Raw genomic sequence first — 23,026 nt, forward strand, 5'->3', positions numbered from 1 at the left:
TACTGAACATACATTTCAGTAGGCCAACATTTCGGATTTTAAAATCATTTTTCAAGCTGTTGTTAGAAAGTATTCTAATTTAGTGAGATAATGACTTCTGTGTTTTCATTGGCTGTAAGCCATAATCATCAACATTAACAGAAATAAACACATGAAATAGATCACTCTGTTTGTAATGACTCTATATAATATGAGTTTCACTTTTTGTATTGAAGAACTGAAATAAATTAACTTTTTGATGACATTCTAATTTAGTGAGAAGCACTTGTAAGTCATTCCATCTGGGTGGCGCAACCTTTTAGATGTCCATTGGCTCCCTGCAGTATTCCTGCAAGGTGCGGGTTATCTGCCGTGGCAGATGGAGGCTGGATGAAGGCCCCTGTCGCTGCCATCCTGGTACTTCTGTGAAGCTCAGCCACAGGCTGAGCTTCAGAGGAGATTAGAACTGAAATATTGTAGTATATAGTACAAGTACAGATGTTGCAAATCGACTTGCAAAATCCGGTCCAGCTTCTGCATCGGTAATCTGTGGGCAGCAGACAGAAGCCCTGGGAATCACCTGCTACCTGATGGCATCCCTGGCTCTTTTTTTGGTTAGCCGGCCTGGCACAACATCTTTGTTGCAGCCTGATATACATGTGATGTTGCCCCAGGCTGGCTATTTAAAAGAAAACCCAGGGATGTCAGGATGCGGAGGCCTGTACAGCCGATTAAATTATTGAAGGTTTAATTCCTTTATGGGAACTAAAAAATAAAAGTGTAATGTATGAAAAGAAAATAATCTATTAAAAATAATAATAAAAAATAAAGCATAAAAATTGAATCAACCTGCTTTTCCCATGTTAAAAATAAAGAAATAAAAAATAGGCACATTTTATATTGGTAATGGGGAGGAGGAGAAGGAAGGTTTGGAAAGCTTACTACGATGTAAATCACTGGATCAGTGTTTCAGCTGGAATCCATCCTGAGGGTGCCGCACCCGCTGGTGATCACACGCAAATGGTAGAGAAAAAGGGAGGGCCATCGGCACATCCAACCAGGATATGTATAAAATTAGTCTTTTCATCCTATGAATAAGAGGGTTGTATACACCAGAAACGCGTCAGGTTTCTTCAGGTTTCACGTTTTTACTATGTTTTAATTTTTTCTAATAAAAGACAAATGCTGTACGTATCCTGGTTGGATGTGCTGATGGCCCTCCCTTTTTCTCTACCATATTTGATATTGCCGTGTCTGTAAAAGTCCAGAATACGAAAATATTAAATAATATAACCCATAAGGTACACAATGTAAAGGCATAACATTTCAATGTAGATTTTTGGTCGCTGCGTATCATCCAAAAAATGCAAGATAAAGCAATCAAATTTCTTGTACCCCAAAATGCTACTAACAACAACTGCAGCTCACCACGTAAAAAAAAAAAACTCTCGGAAAATGCAACTCCACTCAGCTTTTCTTGTAAACTGCACAATGAACGACGAAAAAACAAAATCCCTACCAAACAATTGTGGATTATTCACCATTTCGCCGCACGTGTCATCCCCCCCCCCCCATTTTTTTCAGTAAACTAAATGGCGTCACTTGAAACTACATCTCATCCTACAAAGAAGATAGAAGTCCAGATACAGTTACTTGGAAGAAAAAGAGAGCAACATTAAAGGTTGCTTCATTTTACTCTAGCAGAAATCAGTTTACTGCTTTTTTCTGCAATACTGTTTTTTTCTTTTTCTTTTTTTTTTCCATTTATACGACTTTATTTTGGTTATCATTACTTTGGATTCCTGGCAGAAGATGTTTAAATTGAGGGATGAAGATATTGAAGCCAGACTTAGCTTAAAAATGACATCTCCCGGCATTGCCGGCTGTAAGGAGCGGGCATCCTTCAGGTGAGCGTTTAATTAGGGCAGGAAGATCTAGTGCGGCGTGCGCTTGATGGCTGTTTGGAGGCTGATTAGAAGCAGAAGAGATCTATAATTCTTGCTGTGGCTCTGACCCGCTGCTGATGCCGGAGAACTGTCACTTTGACAAACAAGTGCGGCTTTAGCCCACAGAACAAACTACACTCGGAGGAGACCAAATTATTTATTTCTCTTTTTTGCATTCTCAAATTATTCCAGTTTCAATATTTGCAGAGTAGCCTGAGGATGAGAGTATTAATGTATTCAGCGGGTTCCCTATGAATTTGCCTTCTGACTCCATTTATTGCTCCACTTTATTGTTTCAACCATTGAACCATACTAATTTCTACAATTCTGTCTTTGCTTCCTTTAAGTGCTGTTGATGGCGGCTGTTTTCCCTTATAGCTGCTTTTATCTTCTATCGTCTACAGCCATACATAACCCCATTGAAACTAGTCCCTGATACCTAGTAAACTGCTCCCTCGCAATGTGAGAATTACTGCACCATCGTGTCACAAATTTCAGGCCATTTAATATTTTTTGTAGTAACATGTGCTTTCAGAAGGGAAGCCGAAATTCTACAAATTGTGTGTTCACTGGTGCCTGAGAACTGGGGTAACTATTCTAGACATACTGGGGACAGGGTGACCAGAAAACACCATAGGAAGAACGGCTGTAAGGCCACGGCCCCACTCAGTATTTGGTCAGTATTTTTTCTCAGGAGTGGGAGCCAAAACCAGGTGAGGAACAATCAGAGAAAAGGTATAATAGAAACAAGTCACCAATTCTGTATTTATCACCCACTCCTGATTTTGGCTCCCACTCCTGAGAAAAATACTGATCGAATACTGACCAAATACTGATAGTGGGTCCGTGGCCTAATGAATAGACTGCTGCTCCTACAAGTGAAATCATGTGGAGAGAAGAGGAACTTATGCACAGAATTAAAGGGAGTCTTTCAGCAGGTTTTTGCTATGTAATCTAAGCGCAGAATGATGTAGGGGCAGAGACCCTGATTCCAGTGATGTGTCACTTACTGGACTGCTTGCTGCAGTTTTGATAATCTCCGTGTCTCTGCTGTAGATGTGTATAACCCCGCCCCCACCACTTATTGGCCTCTTGCTGACAGTGTGCACGGGAAACTGCCAATCAGTGGAGCAGGCGGGGTTATACTGATTAGCTGGACTGCTTGGCACTTAACAGCTAGTCCTCTAGTGAAAGTCTCCTGCTGATAAAACACTGATTGTACTGAAACTAGAGCAATCATCCCAGTAAGTGACACATTCTTGGAATCAGGGTCTCTGACCCTACATTATGCTTTTCTCAGATTATATAGCAAGAACATGCTGACAGATTCCCTTTCATGGGGTTGCCCACTACTTTTATACTGGTGACTTATCCATAGGATGGGTCATAACTATAAGATTGGTGGGGTCCAACACCTGATAACCCCATATTGTAAAAACACTTTTACGTCCAAATTTTCCCATTTTTGATAAATGAAAAATAACCATTACATAGTGAAACATTTTACAGCTTTTTAACCCTTCTTGACTCACCTGTTTTTTCCTCCCCTTCTTCCTAGAGCCATAACTGGTTTATTTATTCTTTGACATTTTAATTTTTTACTTAGAAAGGAGAGTGCTTCAGACTTTTAGATTTTTTATTATATTTTTCTTTTTCTGTTTCCCAAATGGGATCTCTTGTTCTGTATAGTGCAATTCTGCAGTATTGCTGTCTAGGATGAAAATTATGGTTTCCTATGATGAACAGGGGTACCAAGAAGGGAGCCAAGGGGCCTTCTGCTGGCTCCCTGCGATCACCTTGGCGCCACTTGGATCGCGCATCTTAAAGGGAACCTGTCGCAATGTACATGTAGCTTGATCTGTGGACAGCATGGTATAGAGAAGGAGAAACTTAGCAGAATCATATGTAGATTTGTTGAAAAAGCATTCAGTATACCTATATTTTAATCATTGAAATCACTGGTGTCTGTATGCATACGAGTCCAGTGGGCGGTCCTAATAGTGATTGACAGCTATCTCCTCATGCACAGTATACGTGCAGCAGACCGCGTCCAACTCCAGGGTGTTCAATTAAAATAAAGTTTATTGTGCCAAAAACATGAACAAAGTTTCGACCTATAGTAGGTCTTTTTCAAGTGCAAGCATGGAGCAATAAGACAGGCTTATGGGATTATATAATGTGGTTTATAGACTTACACCAATCACTACAAATACCCAACCCACTATGAATAAATATATAAAATCAAATATTTAATAAACATCAAAATAACTAAAAGACACATAGTCCCATAGGGTGATAGGAAAGTATAGCAAAATCTACAATAAATAGGTAATTAACCCCAACAAAAATCAAAACGAGCGCTGTATAGCAGGAAAGTTATATGCTGATCCTCCAATCAGAAGAAAGCATCAGCGTTGCCATGGTCATTATCTGCCAATCCAAGAGCAACTGGCCGTTGGGGTATAATGCGCCTGTGTAAATGAAGTCCAAGCACAGGACCACAAACTATCGCACCAAAAGCGCTATTTAATTCCCAGAATATGGCTTATACATGGTGTGTCGCTCTTCCAGGAATCAGAGGGGAGCGTCCATATTATTGAGGCAACCATGAGCCTCTCACAGTGCAGCAGACCATATTCGCGCAGTGCGTCTGTGTGGACGGCGCCCAATCACAGGGCTAACGCCCATCGCGTCATCCAGAACATGGTCACGTGACCGCAACCCGGACGCAGTGAGGCACGGTGCGCATATCTGTGAGGGCAATTCTACGCGACAGATCCTGATGGTGCTTTTATGTTTGCTAATACAAGCCCTTATTTCCATTGTCGTCTCCCCCACGTAGACAAGTCCACATGGACAGCTATGTCTGCATGCACAGTCATATAGAGTCACTGTATAGGACCGCCAACTGGACTCATGTACAGACAAACCCAAGGGATTTCTATGAATAAATCCCTTTTACTGAAACTTTTCCCACAAAAATGTAGATGAGTCTGGTCAGCGCCTCCTGCTCTATAACATTGTGCCTGCAGACAGGAAACCATTTCCTACATGACACGTTCCCTTTAAGTGCCGCTGCCAGAGATTGACAGGGGCATATATGAGGTTAAACAGCAGCAAATGGAGCTATCTGCGGTTGCTGCTGTTAGAGGTGGATGCTGGTTGTATAACACGCCGGCCCCTGCTGTGTGTGAAGCTGGCTCAGATCCTGAGCCTGCTCCATACACCCAGCATGTGGGAGGTTTGGGGCAGATTGTTGCTCCTGATCCCTGAACCCTATTGTCATTCCACCTGGCTCCAGTCCGAGAGCCATGTATTACCTTTGATTTAGGTGGGCTTGTATATTTTAGTGTTGTATAGTTTTGTGTTTATTTTTTTTGATGATGTGCTAGTTGATAGATAATTCATGTCTGTTCCCATTATAGCATTGTGTTGAGTCATTCCTATTCTCTTGTTTGTTACTTGTCTGGCATGTGTCACATTATTATCACCGCTTCTGATTGAGTTTGGCCCTGTTCATACAGTATATCCTGCCCTTTCTCATTTTTTTTTGTACTGAATATGGAGGAGTGTGCCATGCCTGTATAGAATTTTTTTTAGGCTTGATTCACTTTGCATCTGTGTTCACTATCTGGCGCATACACTAAGGATGTACGCGCCTGACAATGGCCACAGTCAGGATGGATGCCGAGGCATCGACCCCCATAAGGATCCACTGTAAAAAAAAAAAAAATGCTGTTTAATGCCGGCGTCCCTGCATGTCTCCGCTCCTCTCTCTCGGCAGGGACTCGAACTTACCGGCCAGGTTGCCCTGTCGTGTGCCCTGCTCCGGCTCCTGCATCCCAGTCTCAGCATGCACCGCACTGCTTCCCTTCTTGAATAGACAGCGAGCACTATCCGATGTGACCCCAGCCAATACCTGGGAGGCACTTAGTACTTAAAGGGATATTACCATCTCCAAGATCCTATTCCAATATGTAGTAGATGTAATAATAATAATATTTGCAAATACCTCCAATTAAAAATGTAGTATAGTTTTTGTGTTTCGCCTTGTTGCTTACCTAATGTGTTGGCATTGCCGGACCATAGGTTATGGTCATGACCACTGGTATAGTGACAGTTAGTCAGCTAGTTGCTAGTGGGATAGGATCTTGGAGATGGGAATACCCCTTTAAGGCACCTCCACCCATAGGGAGGTTCCTGAGCAACAATTAAATTTTGCAGTCTGCTAGCTGCAAACCCATTGTCAGGTCCCTGAACCTGCATCTGTTCTAGTACCTGTTCCAGTCTGTACCTGAACCTGAAACCGTTCCGGCGGTACCCGAACCTCTAACCGCTCCGGCGGTTACCTGAGCTTGAAACCGCTCCGGCGGTACCTGAGCCTTTAACCGCTCCAGCGGTACCTGAGCCTGGAACCGCTCTGGTGGTATGTGAACCTGAAACCGCACCTGCGGTACCTGAGCCTAAACCGCTCTGACAATATGTGAACCAGTACCTTTGCTTACTACCCTGTCCCTGCTGTACTAGCACTACTATCCGTTCCATCAGTATCCGGTCCCACCTTGGGCTCCAAGTTTGTTTCTACTGTCCTGACCCTTGGGGTCAGCTGCCACGGTACCGGGATCTGTCCTGGAGTCGCATCTGGCGTCCACCTGTGGCCCAAGTCTAACCACACCATCTGGGGCTCTAGTGAATACCCAGGTGATCGCCTAGTTACACCCCTCACGGCTCTTTGAGTCCACAATCCACGTGTGTTACATACAGCCATGGCTCTTCAAAAAAAACTGTCTTTTCTATAAAAAAATGGTATGCGGACCTAGTGAATGGGGTCTTATGTATAGTATGTACCGGGAAACTTCAGACGTGTACTGTAGGCACAAATGCAGCCTTAATTGTGTTTTATCCTTATCCATCTGCAATTAAATTTGTGATTTGTGACATTTTCTATTATTTGTGATTAGATTCATTGTGCACCTCTTTTATTACCTCATGCTTTTCTCTTTGTTGTGTCTGCTACTGATTTCTGGCATCCTTTTACAACATAATTATTATTTTGTACCAAAAAATTATTCTTTGCGACATACTTGCCAATTTGGATTTTCTGTCTTCATCGACAATTTTATTAAAAATGTGTTTTTTTTACATGTACAGTATCTTTGAAGGAGTAAAATGTCTGATGGTCAGACACAGATAGCTAACGTCCCCATGTGATGTTAATTCAGAAAAGGCTTTTTCTTGTTTGCTACATGCTAAGCACCAAAAATGTATCTATTGACACCATATTGGCACATTCTGTGTGCAAAACAATCAGCGTGGAGAAGTTAGTTTTTGTTTTTACAAACTTTGTGCAAAAAAAAAGGGAAAACGTTCTGCTTAACAGAATAGACAAAAAAAACATCATTTACAAATCTGCAGTAGAAATTAAAGCGGTTGTCAACTACTTAGACAATATCTTCTCAATCATTATATTTCCTCCATGTAAAAAAGCAACGCTATACTCACTGCCGGTCGACTTCGGCACCTGATCTCCCGGGGCTTGCATGACGCTATTATGTCACGCGAGCACTGCAGCCAATAATTCTCACTTCTTTTGGATGAAATTGACAAATAGAAGAAGTGAGAGTCTGAAGTTGCTGCTCTCTGATTTCCTCCGGATTTCAGTTGGACTTAATTGCAGTAAACTACATCTTCTTCTTCCTACCATCAATGATAATGCAATGCTTAGAAATATGTCCACAGCTTCTATATCTTTAATGTTTCATTTTTTTAAGGAATTAGTAAAACACACTACTGATGAACAAGAGAAAAACAACCTGCGCCTGTCCCTGGATGCTATGAAGGTAAGGGGTCGGCATTGCCTACTTTATGCTGCTAATTACTTCTCACAGTGGCTTTTCATTTTTCAATAATGCTCAATTTATTGATATGACTCAAAGTCCTAATTGTGAAGGGAGGCGAAGAACAGCACATTTTTGTATATGCCGGCTATTCAGTATTAGGCTAAGTTCACACGAGCGTATAAAAAAAAATCCAGAAAAAAATGGATAATTTTTCATCTGTTTTGTCATCTGTAGGACATCTGTTTTCATAAATGAGCTGTTAATAAAATTCCAAAACCAAATACAGTTTCCTATGTTGAGAATTGCAATGTATCTGTAAATGGCATGAGTGCTGTACACGTGCAGTCGGTGGTTTTCATGGACAACACTCAGACTGAAAATAGGTTGTGTGAACGTGCCCTTAGGATGAAATTAAATCTGCAATCTCTTTATTAGAAAGGCCCAGAAATAAACCAAACTCAACTGTTTCATTTAGCAACGTCTTTTTTATTGTAATACCATCGGTACAAGTACATTGATCATCAGCTATCTGCTTATATCCTAAATAACCAGACACCTTTTACTGATTTTACTCACGTAATGGTTTTAATGGGTACAGGTTTTTTACTTGTGGAATAACCAAAGTAATTTTTGTGCCGCATTGTTTGTGTTTTAATGGGCGTTTTGTTTTTTTTTTCTTTATTTTTATTTTTTACATTTTTGCTTTTGCTTGTATATATTTCTTCTATAAGATGACTCACTGGAAGTCACAGATGTTTGGAGAACATTCCATTTTTTTTCTCTGGTATACTATGGTCATTCCCATCCACATTTTATCTATCGGTCCATACGTCATGGATTCTTACTTTTTTCTTGTCCAATACTTATATTATTACATTCCATAATGTGATTGACTTCAAGAGTGTTGCAAAAATCAAAAAATTTGGTGCGATTTAATAAGGTATTCCCATCTCCAAGATCCTATCCCAATATGTAGTAGGTGTAACATATTAAATAATAATATTTGCAAATACTTCCAATTAGAAATGTAGTATAGTTCTTCTGATTCGCTATGTTGCTTACTCCATGTGCAGGGCATTGCAGTAGCTTAGGTATCTATGGTCACGACTACTCTTAGGCTATGTGCCCACGATGCAGAAATGTTCCGGATTTTTTCCTGAGCGTTTCTGCATCTCCCTGGCAGAAAAAAACGCATGCGGATTGTACATGCGGATTGTACATGTGGATCGTACATGCGTTTTTCCTGCCAGGGACAAGCGGATGTGAAGCGTTCTTCACTTGCATTTCCGCATGCGGGTTGTCAAGCGCTTTCAAAGCGATTTTAGCATCCCTTGGAAAGTGCTTGACAACTTGGTCACACTATATAAATCCATGCAACCGGCATATATATAGTGTGACCGAAAGAATGTTAAAAAATAAATATATACTTACCTTCTGATGGCCCCCGGTGTCCTTGTCTTGGCTTGCCGGCACCTCGCGGTAGATTAAAGGACCTGCCGACATCAGCGGTCGCGTGATCTGTCACATGACTAAATTACGTCACCGCAGGTCCTTTAATCTACTGCGAGGTACCGACAAGCCAAGACAAGGACACCGGGGGCCATCAGAAGGTAAGTATAATGTATATTGTTTATTTTATTCTTTTTTTTACAGGTTCTATGGTACCTGGCTCCGGAGGAGAGTCTCCTGTCCTCCACACCCGGGTACCATCCGCACATTGAAATGCATGGAATCCACATCTACTGATGCAGTGATGCGGATTCCATGCGTTCCAATGCAAGTCAATGGTGGCGAAAACGCCGCGCTTCTGCAAAATAATTGGTAGTGCTGCAGATTTTTCTGCAATGATAATCCGCAGCGGAAATTTCCGCAGCATGTGCACAGCACATGCGGATTATCATTGGGGAACATGGCAGGCCTTCTACCATGGTTTTTTTTAAGCGTTTCTGCAGCGGAATTGCCGCTGCAGAAACCCTTAAAAAGCGCATAGTGGGCACACAGCCTTATAGTGACAGTTAGTTACCTGTTAGTGATCATAACCATGGATACCTAAGCTACTGCAATGCCCTGCACATGGGGTAAGCGACATAGCAAATCAGAAGAACTATACTACATTTCTAATCGGAGGTATTTGCTAATATATGTACATATATATATATCCTGAAGTAATGTACAAAACAATTCTGGGGTGAAAATGGCCTTACATTAATTGTGGACCTTTATATATAAAAAGACTCGGACTTGGACTATTGGTTGCCAGACAATAGACTTCACAATTTTGGATTAACACCATCAGTTCCCTTAGCTCTTGGACTGTCTAAAATGTACTTTATTTGCGCAGAGGTTACACACTTTTTAGAAAAGAGTTAAAGGGAACCTCTCATTAAATTCATGCTGCACGAACCACAGGCAGGATGAATCAGAGCCTGGCTGTGCGATTTCAACCAGGTATGCCTTTCTCTGAAACGCTCTGGTGATTTATCATATGCATTTTTTAAAGTCAATTTTCATACAATTTTACCATTATTTGTGCCAAATTCTTAAAAATGGTGCACACAGTTCATGACTTTTGTGCAAACTCAGAAATGATCTTTATTTTTTCTTTATCCTTTTCTGTGCCTTTTTTAAGCAAAATCTTTCAAAATTTGTGCAGAACCCCCCCCCCCAAAAAAAAATCAGTCCAGCTCGTGACTGGATTATATTTTCGCCAAAAATGTCCAAATTTTTAAAAAGTCGCATTTGATGAATCGGTCAAAAACAACTGGAAAAGCCACAGTGACGTGGAAATTATAAAAAATAACTTTAACAGCCACAAAACATGCGGGGATTTTCCCTTGTTCGTCAGCCAATCCCCGCATGTTTTGTGTTCAGGCAGTGTGAATCTAGTGGCAAGTTCCCTTTACCTAAGCTTATATATTGCTAGTAGAACCCTATGAAGAAGATAGAAAGTAGCTGATCACTATCAGGCAACCTAATACATATAATGATACGATCTGTAGGATACAGTACTATTACATTCAGTAAAGAATGGACTTGTTAGTACTGGAGCTTCTATAACAGCATGTGACAAGTTCACCAGTTTGCAGCAGTAATGTGTCTCCTTTCTTTACAGGATTTAGCTCAGTACGTGAATGAGGTTAAAAGGGACACGGAGACAATTCGGGAAATCGAGCAATACCAGCACTGCATAGAGAACCTGGTGAGTGTTTCCTGCTGTGGGAATATTGGGCGCAGGTCTGGTAGTGCCAGGAAGGAAAACGGGCACACCAGCAGATGAACACTTGTCTAACCCCGGTGAGCCGGATGATGGAACAACTGTATTCTAGGAGACATCAAAAATGTTCTAGACTAAAAATTATCTGGAACATTTCTAGGAAGCATTAGCATTTTCCTTTCTCTGGGGTTTGTTAGATTGTGAAGGGTTAAGTACAGGACAGATTTTTATTATTATTATACTCACTTATTTAGCGCTATTAATTCCACAGCGCTTTACAGACATTATCAGCACTGTCCCCATTGGGGCTCACAATCTACATTCCCTATCAGTATGTCTCTGGAGTGTAGGAGGAAACCGGAGAACCCGGAGGAAACCCACACAAACATTGGGAGAACATACAACCTCCTTGCAGATGTTGTCCTTGGTGGGGTTTTAACCCAGGACCCCAGCGCTGCAGTGCTAACCACTGAGCCACCGTGCTGTCCAAGATCACACAGGCTGGGTGTTACCTGACTTATCTTAGTATTTCCCATGGAGATAACCTTCCTCGCTTGTATGATTCCCAATGTATCACCACACTACAACTAACCTCCTTGTATTACTTTATTAGAAACCTACGATTTCGCCCACTTTTCATAAGGAACCATGCACATGTCAAGGTCCCCTTGATTGACCCTGTATGGAGGCACGTGATTATGTGCCAAAAACTGTGAAGCCTCCTTAAAGAGAAGCTCAACCTTTGTAATATTTTGTCATTTTTCATTGCCTTTATAATTACAAGCAGGTGAGTGATGGTCTAGGCCCTGAGACCCCCACTGATCATTCAAACCCATCCCAAGAGGTGTGCAGCTCAGAAGGCAGGAGTGCACGGCCTCATAACCTATTCTAGCTGTGCTCCTGTCTCCTCAGCTCGGGGGAAATGAGAGGGGTTGAGTGATCGGGGGGGGGGTCTCAGTACCTGGACCTCCACCAATATGCTTGTAGTTACGTAGCATTTGTAACATTACAAAGGTTTAGTTGCTCTTTACGGCACCGTGTTCTCCACCAGTTCTATATGTTTGGGCAAGATTGCCCGTGTAATACGGCGCACAAAAGAACATGACACAATTGTTTTTCCCCCGCGAGTGCATACGGAATCTGGAAATGTGAGGCCGAAATCTGAGAAAAAACCCTCTGTGTGTCTCCATGTATAACGGAGCTTTAATTCATCCAGCACCAAGTACAGGCCGTTCTATAGCCGAGAGCTTGGAGGGTGTAGGCTTCAGTTTTGTTTTTTTCCCCGTCATGTTTGGAGTGGGTCTGCTCCTAGAAACACTGAATACTGCACTCATAAAACGCTCAAATGAATCGTCCTATTCATTTAAAAAAAGGACATGTTTTTATGTTCAGGCTTTTATATGCTTCAGCCTTTCAAAAACGTCAAGCAGCTAAAAGAAGTGACAGGTCCATTCATCTGGTGTCTACTGCTAGGAAGATATTCCATACAGCAGAAGTCAATGGGAAGGCTAAAACGAGCGATTCCTGAAGCATCTTCTGCTTAAAAATAGACATTTTTATCGCTGAAAAAAGAATGTAGTGTGAACATACCTTTACACAGTTTTTTGGGGGTGTTTTCTGAAGCAGATGCTCTTCAAAATCCTCCTCAAAAACTGCTTCAATATTGCCTGGAAATCTCCTCTACTCATTTCTGTCGTAAATCGTTTTGACATTGCTGTGCACTATGTCCATTTTTTGTGCTGATTTTTGGGCGATCTTCAGGGCAGATTCCACCATGATGTGATGTGCACACAGAGTCTTTTTGCTGAGCAGAAAAAGAGCAGAAACGCTCGAGATTTTGTTGAGTTTTCAGATTTGTTGGAGAGTTTGGCGTTTGTGCCAGTTTCTGCTCTGAAAACTCCTTGAAAAACTCTGTATTTCCATTGCCTTACGGTGTGTTCACACTGAGTCTTTTTGCTGAGTTTTTCAAGCAGAAATTTCAAATTTTTGAAGAATTTTAAGGGGGATTTTAAGAGTTTCTGCACAGTGGCTATGTGCACACAGCGTCTTTGTCAGGTGATTTTCGTCCGGAATATGCCTGGAAAAGTGCACAGCAATGTAAAATATAAAGACGACATTGCTGTGCAGATGTTTAGTAATTAATTACTTCTTTTAACTGTTTTAAGGCTCAGTTTGGAAAAAGTCGGCGGCTACACTGGCGTCTAAAAGGCGCTGTGTGCACAGAGACAATTTCTAGTCCAAAAGCTCCCCTGTGTGCACATAGCCTTAGGTAGAAGAATTTCTGCCTCGTCCAGGAGGTGTCTGATTTTTTATAGACAGTTTTAGAGCGCTGACAATTATATTCTGAAATACAACATGGAGACCGGAGGAGGTTTTAGCAATCGAACACTCTTGAATCCGGACATCCTCTGTCTCTCCGCCATTCGCAACTATTGCATAGTCCTTGGTAGGTAAAACTGATGGCAGAAACATAAATCCCTATTGCAGTAATAAGGCTGTGCAGTTTATTTTCTAATCTAGTTCAAGGGGAATATCACGGGTGGTTTATGGCTGGAGCGCTGTTTTGCATTGGAGGTAATATGGTAATGTCTTACTACGGGGAGCAGAGTCTTACATATTGTGGGATCCTTAAGCAGCAGTAAAATTAATATGAGATATGTTCAAATGATCTTATAGGACACACAGGGATCTATAAGATCTTACATAGCTTGTTTTCATGTAATTGATCACTACCGTAGTATATCAGACATGGGGTGTATTCATGTAACTCATTGCAACTTATAGGTCACAGGTAGAAATCAGTGAATTTTCTACACCAGCAGCACATTATTTGCTGTTATTAGTTTATATGTGCTATTTATTCTGATGTGTAGTGTAATATCACAGATGACCACTAGAGGGCAGGAGATGATAATACATCGCTGTAGCGTTACTTATTAAACAGTTAGAGTTGTGCAATTCTGCATGAAAATACTGATCTAATCAAAATTGTTCATTCAAGTTCAGAAAAACTTTTTGTAATAAGTTTTGGTAGTAACCTAAATTGTTAATGATAATTAAGTGAACTCCAATATATAATATATGAAATGATAATAATTCACGCCCCTTATATATGATGCAGTCTACTTTAATAATTGTCAATGCGATTGAACAATTTACTAAACACACTCACGTCCCTTCGTGCCCTGGACTTAGATTAACTGGGGCACAACAAGATCCAGCCTTACGTAATTCTAATTAACACAGTTTTGGAAAGATGGGTGGATGGGCGCAGATGCATAACAAGAAGCAGCCGATCACTTTTCTTTTAGGCCGCTTTGATAAATCATTCCCATTAGGTTCATGAATTCCACTATTGCTGCACTCAGGAAAATGTGACGTTCTTAGCACACGTTTTAATCAAACTGTATAACCAATCTGCCAGCAACAACGCGACCCCTTTTAAATGGGACTCTATACTAAACAAAATATTAGAAGTTGCTGAATCCCGGGGGTCCGAGCGCTGGGCCTCTGTCTCTATTGACTTGCTGGAGGTAGCTGAACACTGTGCATGCACAACCGCTGCGTCACTCACTGGCGGATCCACATAGCCCGTTTCATGACTGGGTTCCCAGTGTTTGGACGCCATCAGCAGATTACTGTAAAACTTAGTACAACCCTTTTAAGGGCGCATTCAGACTGCCGTATAAATTGGAGCAAGATTTTAACTCAATGCTCAGACTGGCCGACCCAATCGAGACATCTTCTTATATTTCTATGCAGCTGTCATGCTTGGGTCGGGAGAATCGCTGGCCAGTCCGAGCATTGCTTTCCGATCTCGGTCTGATTTATGCAGCCGTCTGACTGCTCCCTAAAAGGTAACTATTGATTTATGTATTTTTTATATATATATGGAATATATTATATGGGCTGCTATTGGTGGTGGTCCAGGTCCTGAGATTCCTAACGTTTGGTCAAAACTAGAGATGAGCGGACCTGAACTTAAAAGTTTGGCGTTCGCCCTGGACACTTAGTGTCCGGTGCTAAATGCCAAACACAGACTTTCCCCTGAAGTCCATTGCAGAGAGAGAGGAGAGAGAGAAGAGAGAGTTGGGATCTCCATTATTTTCAATGGGGTTGGGGTTCTGGTTGAAGTTCGGGAACAGCTCTGGTACCCGAACCCGAACTTCCACGGGACTGCTCATCCCTAGTGAAAACATGGCTCTGAAGTGCTCCTCTCCTGCATGAGAGCGGTGAATAGTAAGTCTGTGGGTCCGTACACCGCTCTATGGTGAGAGCGAATGTATGATATAGTTTCAATTTCAATTTTAAATACTTCTTACAATTTTTTGCCAGAATATTTATTACCATTAGGTATAGAGCTCTGTAAAAAAAAAAGTTTCTTCTTATTTCTAGAATCAGCCCTTGGTGTTGTTTGGAAGACCAAAAGTGGACGGTGAGATCAAGTTTAGTACACTGGACAAGCGCACGAGGCAGGACAGGTAAGGAGAGCGTCAGCACAGTGATCTGTGACCTGCCTATCTGACATATTGACTATCTATCCTCAGGAATAAGGGCTAAGGGTAACGACAGTGACATGTTTACTAAGCGACCCCTGACAGGTAGACGTTTACTGATCACACATGGGGACAGTGACCGGGGGGGGGTCATTTCCAGCAGAACCCAAGTCACTAAGTGAAATCAATGTAATTTTCCAAGTATTGAATACAGATAGTGCTGACCTGCACGTTTTTCGGTCTTTCCTAGGTATATATTTCTCTTTGATCAGGCCGTCGTTGTGTGTAAAAGAAGAGGGGACAATTATGAAATGAAGGAAGTGATAGATCTTCAGAAATACAAAATAACGAATAATCCAACTAACGACAAGGAGAATAAGAAGGTAAAGGGGAACGTTACAGTTATAAATGTGTAATGGAAGGTGGAAAGGGAGATCGCTCAATAGCTGGGAAAGAAACGTATCTAAAAGCGTGTGGGATTATGGGGAGGGTCTCGCCAGCTGCGCGCTCTGAAATACCCTAACCATTTTGCCTAAGGGTCCCCATTTATGTGTTTGATGTGATAACTTCGGCTCAACCTTTTATGGTTCAATAAATCAGGCTGCTATTGATAAATTGATAATGCCCAGCGACCATAAAACACGGCCATGCAATTCTCAATTGATCATTTTAAAGTGACACTTAAAAAAATAATTAATTGCTTGAACATTAAAATGTAAAAAAAATTAATTACTTGAACATTTGAAAGCTTAAAAATTTTATGTAAGTCAGAACCTTCTAGGAATGACTACTTTTTTGTTTTTCTCAGTTCTTGCTACTTAGTTGCTTTTTAGCTCAGCTTTAGTTGGGCAGAGCTGTGATCTATGACTACAGTTTAGATATACTGGCTACAGGGATTTCAAGGTAGTCTGAGACACACCCCCTGCCCCATCATTGGCCAGGCTGCTGCAGAGCAGACGCCTGAACCAATCATGAAACGGTGGGAGTGTCTTAGACTACCTAAGACTTCTTGTTAGCACTGCAGCTAAAGTGAGGTCATAGATCACATCCCTGAAGCAAAGGAAAACAAATAGTTGGCAATAATCCTTTATAGGTACTGATTAGAGATGAGCGTTGTTCTACTCGAACTGTTCGCCAATCTCAAATTCGAGCTGTTTTGGGCGGTGTTCGAGCCGTTCGGCGAACACGAACAATTTGAGAAAAATTTGTCTGTTCGAGGTTTTGTTCGATAACTGTTCGTGCACCAAAATCATAACTGGATTTTTTCTCAGTAATGATGAAAATTAATGTTAATACGAAGTTTGAGTGTACAGCGGGGTGGGGGGAGGGGCAGGGGATGGATCTCTGCAGGAACAATGAAGATCTCAATTTTTTTTTTCTCTTTCCCGCATTTACAGTGGGAAGGTGCAATCTGTCAGCCTATCAGCAGCGCACACACGGAGCGAAGTGCTTTTTTTCACACAAGCAAGGGCATGTGTCATTGGCAGTGTATGTCACATGTCCTTGCCCTATAAGACCCAGCCATTTTCCCCGTCGCCACCATTTTCTCACTGCTGCAGCTGCATGTTAGACGGCACCGCTGTTGCTGTGTGCGCTATACCTTGTTAATTTCAAGCCAATTTTCGCACAAATCTACAGATAGCTTGGGAGTAGGGAATAGTTGTGATTGCAGTCCTTTTAAGGACTAGGTTACAGCATTTCCTACGACTTTTATCAGGCAGGTCTGTGCTCTTAAATAGATAGGTTGTGGGAGTAAAGACTAATTGTAATTGGAGTCCTTTTCAGGACTAGGTTACATCAGTTCCTATCAGTTTTTGCCAGGCAGGTCTGTGCCAGTGCTGTGCAAGTTTTTTTCACAGCATTTGGCTGAATCTAGCAAAGCTAATCCTTTTTGGCCTATTGCAGAGTGTGTTAGTCAGTGGAGTAGCCTATCTGTGTTGCAAGATATACCACCTGTGTATAGAATACCAATTTTTTTACTGCACCTAGTGAAGTAAAATCTTTTGGGCATAGCATCATTCTATTAGTCCATCTATACTGACCTCCATCAGGTTGCAAATTGAATATAATTTTTTTCTGCATCTAGCTCTGAAAAAATATTGGGCTTCTAGCTGTGTGTGGGACTTGTTCTATTAATCCATCTATACAGACCTCCATCAGGTTGCAAACTGAATATATTTTTTTCTGCATCTACCTCTGAAAAAATATTGGGCTTCTAGCTGTGTGTGGGACTTGTTGTATTAGTCCATCTATACTGACTTCCATCAGGTTGCAAACTGAATATATTTTTTTCTGCATCTACCTCTGAAAAAATATTTGGCCTTCTAGCTGTGTGTGGGACTTTCTCTATTAGTCCATCTATACTGACCTCCATCAGGTTGCAAATTGAATATAATTTTTTTCTGCATCTAACCCAGCCAATAGTTTTGGCCTAATACCACAGTTTGGCCACTCAGCTCTGCTCGGTTCCCATCCATTGTTTTTTTGTGCAAACAACTCCAGAGTTGTTAATTAGTTAACCACCAAAATGAGTGGAAAAAGGCCTGCTGCTGGTGGAAAGGGGAATAGGCATGTTGGGAAGGGGAAAAAAGGTTGTGTCCGTGGGGTAGGTGTTAAAGCAACAGTAACATCTGCAGAAGAAAGACCATCTTCCAGCCAAACTAAAATGTCTACTTCTTTTAGCGGACAATGTGATAAGATCCCTTTCTTACGGCCACGCCAATCGCTACAAATTCCAGATGAGGCACAAAAACAGCAGGTGCTTCAACGGATATCAAGTGCTCCTTTAAGTGGGCTCTCCTCCACATCAACTTCAACATCACAAATACTCCAGTCCTCAAAGGTGTCACCCCAATCGCACTTGTTTCCTCACAGCTCCCAAATCTCCAGCTGCCCGTCTGAGTATGAGGTAGAACAGATGGTTGAGTCTGCAGAGCTGTTTACTCATACTATAGCCTGGGAATCAGAGGTCGACTCCAGCGCTTCTGTGAATCCAGACGAGGAAATGATCTGCACTGATGCCCAGAATCTTTATGAGTCGGATCCAGGACCAGACGCAGAAGGTTCTGACCATAATGTAGACCCTCATTCCCAAACTGTAACTCCTGTTGGTGGAGACAATGAGGAAGACGATGATAAGACTCAAATACCTGATTGGAGCGACAGCTTTAGTTTTTTGTCAGGGCAGGAACAGGTTGGCTCTGAGGACGACGGGTGTGATAACGCACAGGGTGATGATGATGAGGTTGGAGATCCCACTTACTGTCAACCCACAGTCAGCCAAGAGATGAGGTCAGCAGAGGAGGTGGAGGAAGATGCTAGTGACGACGAGGTCAGGTTGCGCCTTCCTGGACAGAGACGTAGTACTGGAAGCACGTCAACAACTGCATCCTCAAGCACAACTCTGCCTCTCACCACAAGTCGTGGTGGCTCTTCAGGTCGCATGGGTGCTAAGCCTTGCATAGCATGGGCATTTTTTCAGATCGATAAAGATGACCCAACTCGTGTTATCTGTAACATTTGTCAGCAAAAGCTAAGTAGAGGCCAAAAAATACATAGTTTGAGTACTTCATGCATGAACCGGCACATGGACATGAAGCATAAGTTGCAGTGGGAAGCTCAGTGTGCTACAATGCGGCCTAGCCGGCCGGGCCAACCACCGTCTGCCATATCTTGTGCATCCGCGGCCTCTTCATCCTCTGTGACTGGGGGGACAGCAGTCACACCTGTTTTGGGGCGCAGACCTGCCACCTCTTTACCCGCAACAGCCAGCGTGATTGGCAGGTCATCATTTTCTTTGGAGGTGGTAACACCAGCTGGTGTTGAGCGCTGTCCGACATCGATAGCACCACCTTTGGATCAAGGCAACCTAACATGTCCGCCTGCATCTTCCTCACAGACCGGCAGTTTGCCGGGGACACCCTTATCAACCCCGTCTAAGCACAATAGCCAGCCCTCGGTCCCTCAGATGTGGACAAGTAAAAGACCATTTCCTCCTAGCCATGAGAAAGCTAAGAGGTTGAATTTCACCATCTGCAAGTTCTTGGCTACAGAAATGCTGCCTTTCCGCCTGGTGGACACAGAGGATTTTCGAGACCTTATGTCCGTCGCAGTGCCCCAGTACCAGATGCCCATTCGGCACTACTTCTCAAAGAAAGGTGTGCCTGCGCTCCACCAGCATGTCGCACACAACATCACCGCTTCTTTGAGAAACTCTGTGTGTGACAGGGTGCATTTCACCACAGACACTTGGACGAGTAGGCATGGACAGGGGCGTTACATGTCGCTGACTGGGCACTGGGTAACTATGGTGACAGCAGGACAAGGGGCTGCTGTCCAAGTCTTGCCATCCCCACGAGTTGTACGTCAATCCTCTTTATGTCAAAGTTCCTCCACTGCTTCTGCCTCCTCAACCTCCTCTCGGTCTTCCACCTGCACCCAAAGCCTGTCTGGTCATGCCACAAGCTTTCTAACTGCGCAGAAGGGATCCTGCACACCTCCTTACTATGCTGGCAGTAGGGCTTAATGTCATCAGGCGGTTTTTACATTGAAATGTCTGGGAAATGTGAGTCACACAGCTGAGGAGTTGTGGTCAGCTCTGGAGAACCAATTTCATGAATGGTTGTCTCCACTGGACCTGAAACCAGGGAAGGCCGTGTGCGACAATGCTGCAAACCTGGGTGCGGCCCTTCGCCGGGGCAATGTCACACACGTGCCTTGTATGGCTCACGTGTTGAACCTGGTTGTCCAGCAATTTTTAACCCACTATCCCAGACTAGATGGCCTTCTGCAGAGGGCACGGTCGCTGTGTGCTAACTTTCGCCGTTCGCATCCCGCAGCTCAGCGACTTACATCTCTACAGAAGTCGTTGGGCCTGCCTCTTCACCGGCTAAAATGCGATGTGCCTACCCGGTGGAATTCAACTCTGCACATGTTGCAGCGACTGTGGCAGCACCGACAAGCCCTGGTGCAATACGTTCTGACGTATAGCCTGGGCCAACGAGATCCAGAGGTGGGGCAAATCACGCTGGAGGAGTGGTCTCAGATCAGGGACCTATGCACCCTTCTGCACAGTTTTGAAATGGCGACGAAGATGTTTAGTGCTGACGATGCCATTATCAGCATGACTATTCCGGTGATTTACATGCTGGAGCACATGTTAAACAGAATTCAGAGTCAGGTGGTGGCACAAGAGGAGGTGGAGGAAGTAGAGGAGGAGGAGTTGTATGCGGAAGGGCTAACATCTGCAAGGTCCAGACGGTCGGCAGCACCAAGGCGGCAGGCATGTGAGGGTGGGGGAGATGGTTTTACCAGGGCGCATGGTAGCAGCCAAACTAGTGAGGAAGGTGCAGGAGCCCAGGAAGAAGTGGAGGACGAACTGATGGAAGACTCATCAGATGAGGGAGACCTTGATCACATTTCTGTTGTGCGAGGTTGGGGGGAGAGGACAGAGGAAGGAAGCATGATTGTTACCTCGCCACCAACACAACAGGGACTTGGTGCTCTTGGATGCGCAACACACATGAGTGCCTTCTTGCTGCACTACCTGCAACATGACCCTCGAATTGTGAGAATTAGAAATAATCCTGACTACTGGGTTGCCACACTGTTAGATCCCCGGTACAAAAGTAAATTTGCAGAAATTATTCCTGCCATAGAAAGGGATGCACGCATGCAGGAGTATCAGCAGAGACTGTTGCAGAATCTTACATGTGCTTTTCCACAAAATACCAGTGGTGCACGTAGTGAATCTCACAGTTCCAACTTGCCAACCGTGGGACCGTCAAGTGTTCAGCACTCAAACCGCAACAGAACCACAGTATCTGCTGGTAACATCAATTTTGCGGAATCATTTCACCACTTTTTTAGCCCATCCTTTGCAAGGCCACAGGAGACAAGAAGTCTGACACATAGTCAACGCCTAGAGACGATGGTACAGGAGTATCTCCAAGTAAACATTGAAGCCATGACTGTGTCACTGGACCCTTGCTCTTTTTGGGCTTCCAATCTGGATAAATGGCCGGAGCTAGCCACTTACGCCTTGGAGATCTTGTCATGCCCCGCAGCCAGCGTTCTGTCTGAACGTGTGTTCAGCGCTGCTGGTGGTGTGCTGACAGATAAGCGCACGCGGCTCTCCACTGATAATGTAGACAGACTCACGTTCATAAAGATGAACAAATCATGGATCCGAAACGACTTTTCTACCCCTGTGTCATCCTGGGGAGAGTAAAAGCTTGATGATTGGTTAAAATCACCCTACCAACCGTTTTAAGCTTTCAAATTACTAATCATGTTTATCTGTATCTTGGCTGGAAAATAATTTGGGCTTTGTAGCAGTGTGCAGCACTGATTCTATTAGGCCATCTATAATAAGCTCCACCAGATTTAAAATTACTAATCATGTTTATCTGTATCTTGACTGGAAAATAATTTGGGCTTTGTAGCAGTGTGCAGCACTGATCCTATTAGGCCATCTATACTAAAGCTTCACCAGATTTAAAATTAATAATAATTTTTAGCTGCATCTAGCCCGGAAAATAATTTTGGGGCTCCGAGATGCGCAAGACACATAAGTGCCTTCTTGCTGCACTACCTGCAGCATGACCCTCATATTGTCAGAATTCGAAGTAATCATGACTACTGGGTTGCCACACTCTTAGATCCCCCAAACTTTTCGATCAACCTTTTCATTTTAATAAAGACCAAAAAAATGGTCATTTTTGAAATTATAAGCATTAGCAGGTTGTTAGAAACTGAAATCAAACAGTTTTCAACTCAAAACTTTATTCTAGGTGATGTTACATTTTCACATAGGACCCCTTGTTCGAAAGGAGCTTCTGAACTCTCTCGTCCATTGAATTTGTCAGGTTTTGGATGGTTTCTGCTTCAATTGTTTTGCATGAGGACAGAATACCCTCCCAGAGCTGTTGCTTAGATGTGAACTTCCTCCCGCCATCATAGACACTCCTTTTAATGATGCTCCAAAGGTTCTGAATGGGGTAGAGGTCAGGGGAGCATGGGGGTCACACCATAAGTTTGTCCCCTTTTATGCCCATATCAGCCAGAGATGCAGATGTTTTATGTGCAGCATGAGATGGTGCATTATCATGCAGAAAAATGATCTTGCTGTGAAATACACGGTTCTTCTTCTTGAACCATGGCAGGAAGTGCTGTTTGAGAAAATCCACATACATTATGGAGTTCATCTTTAGCGCCTTCAGGGATCCTAAAGGGGCCGACAATCTCTCTCCCCATGATTCCAGCCCAAAACATTACTCCACCTCCTCCTTGTTGGCGCTGTAGCCGTGTTTGCGTGGGGTGTCCATCAACCAGCCATCCTCCACTCCATCCATCTGGACCATCGAGCGCTGCACGGCACTCATCCGTGAACAAAACAGTTTTGAAATCAGTCTTCATGTAATGTTTGGCCCACTGGAGCCGTTTGTGCTTGTGTGAAGTGGATAGAGGAGGTCGACAGGATGGCGTATGCACAGCTGCAAACCTCTGAAGGACCCTGCATCTTGTTGTTCGGGGGACGTTGGAGGCACAAGC

General features: G+C 43.1%; 1 protein-coding gene across 4 annotated transcripts in view; it reads left to right on the forward strand.

The window, feature by feature from the left end:
* Positions 1-23,026, forward strand: part of VAV3 (vav guanine nucleotide exchange factor 3) — a 256,738-nt gene that overhangs the window by 131,630 nt on the left and 102,082 nt on the right. For all 4 annotated transcript variants that reach the window (XM_073642837.1, XM_073642839.1, XM_073642838.1 and 1 more), the window contains exons 11-14: positions 7,697-7,765; positions 10,878-10,964; positions 15,375-15,460; positions 15,726-15,858. In XM_073642837.1, coding sequence (XP_073498938.1) covers positions 7,697-7,765; positions 10,878-10,964; positions 15,375-15,460; positions 15,726-15,858 — 375 coding nt within the window. The remainder of the gene's footprint in view (positions 1-7,696; positions 7,766-10,877; positions 10,965-15,374; positions 15,461-15,725; positions 15,859-23,026) is intronic.

The sequence above is a fragment of the Phyllobates terribilis genome, unplaced genomic scaffold (assembly GCF_046119375.1).
Source record: "Phyllobates terribilis strain yellow unplaced genomic scaffold, ASM4611937v1 Scaffold_8__6_contigs__length_399053987, whole genome shotgun sequence".
In the NCBI taxonomy this organism is placed as follows: Eukaryota; Metazoa; Chordata; class Amphibia; order Anura; family Dendrobatidae; genus Phyllobates; species Phyllobates terribilis.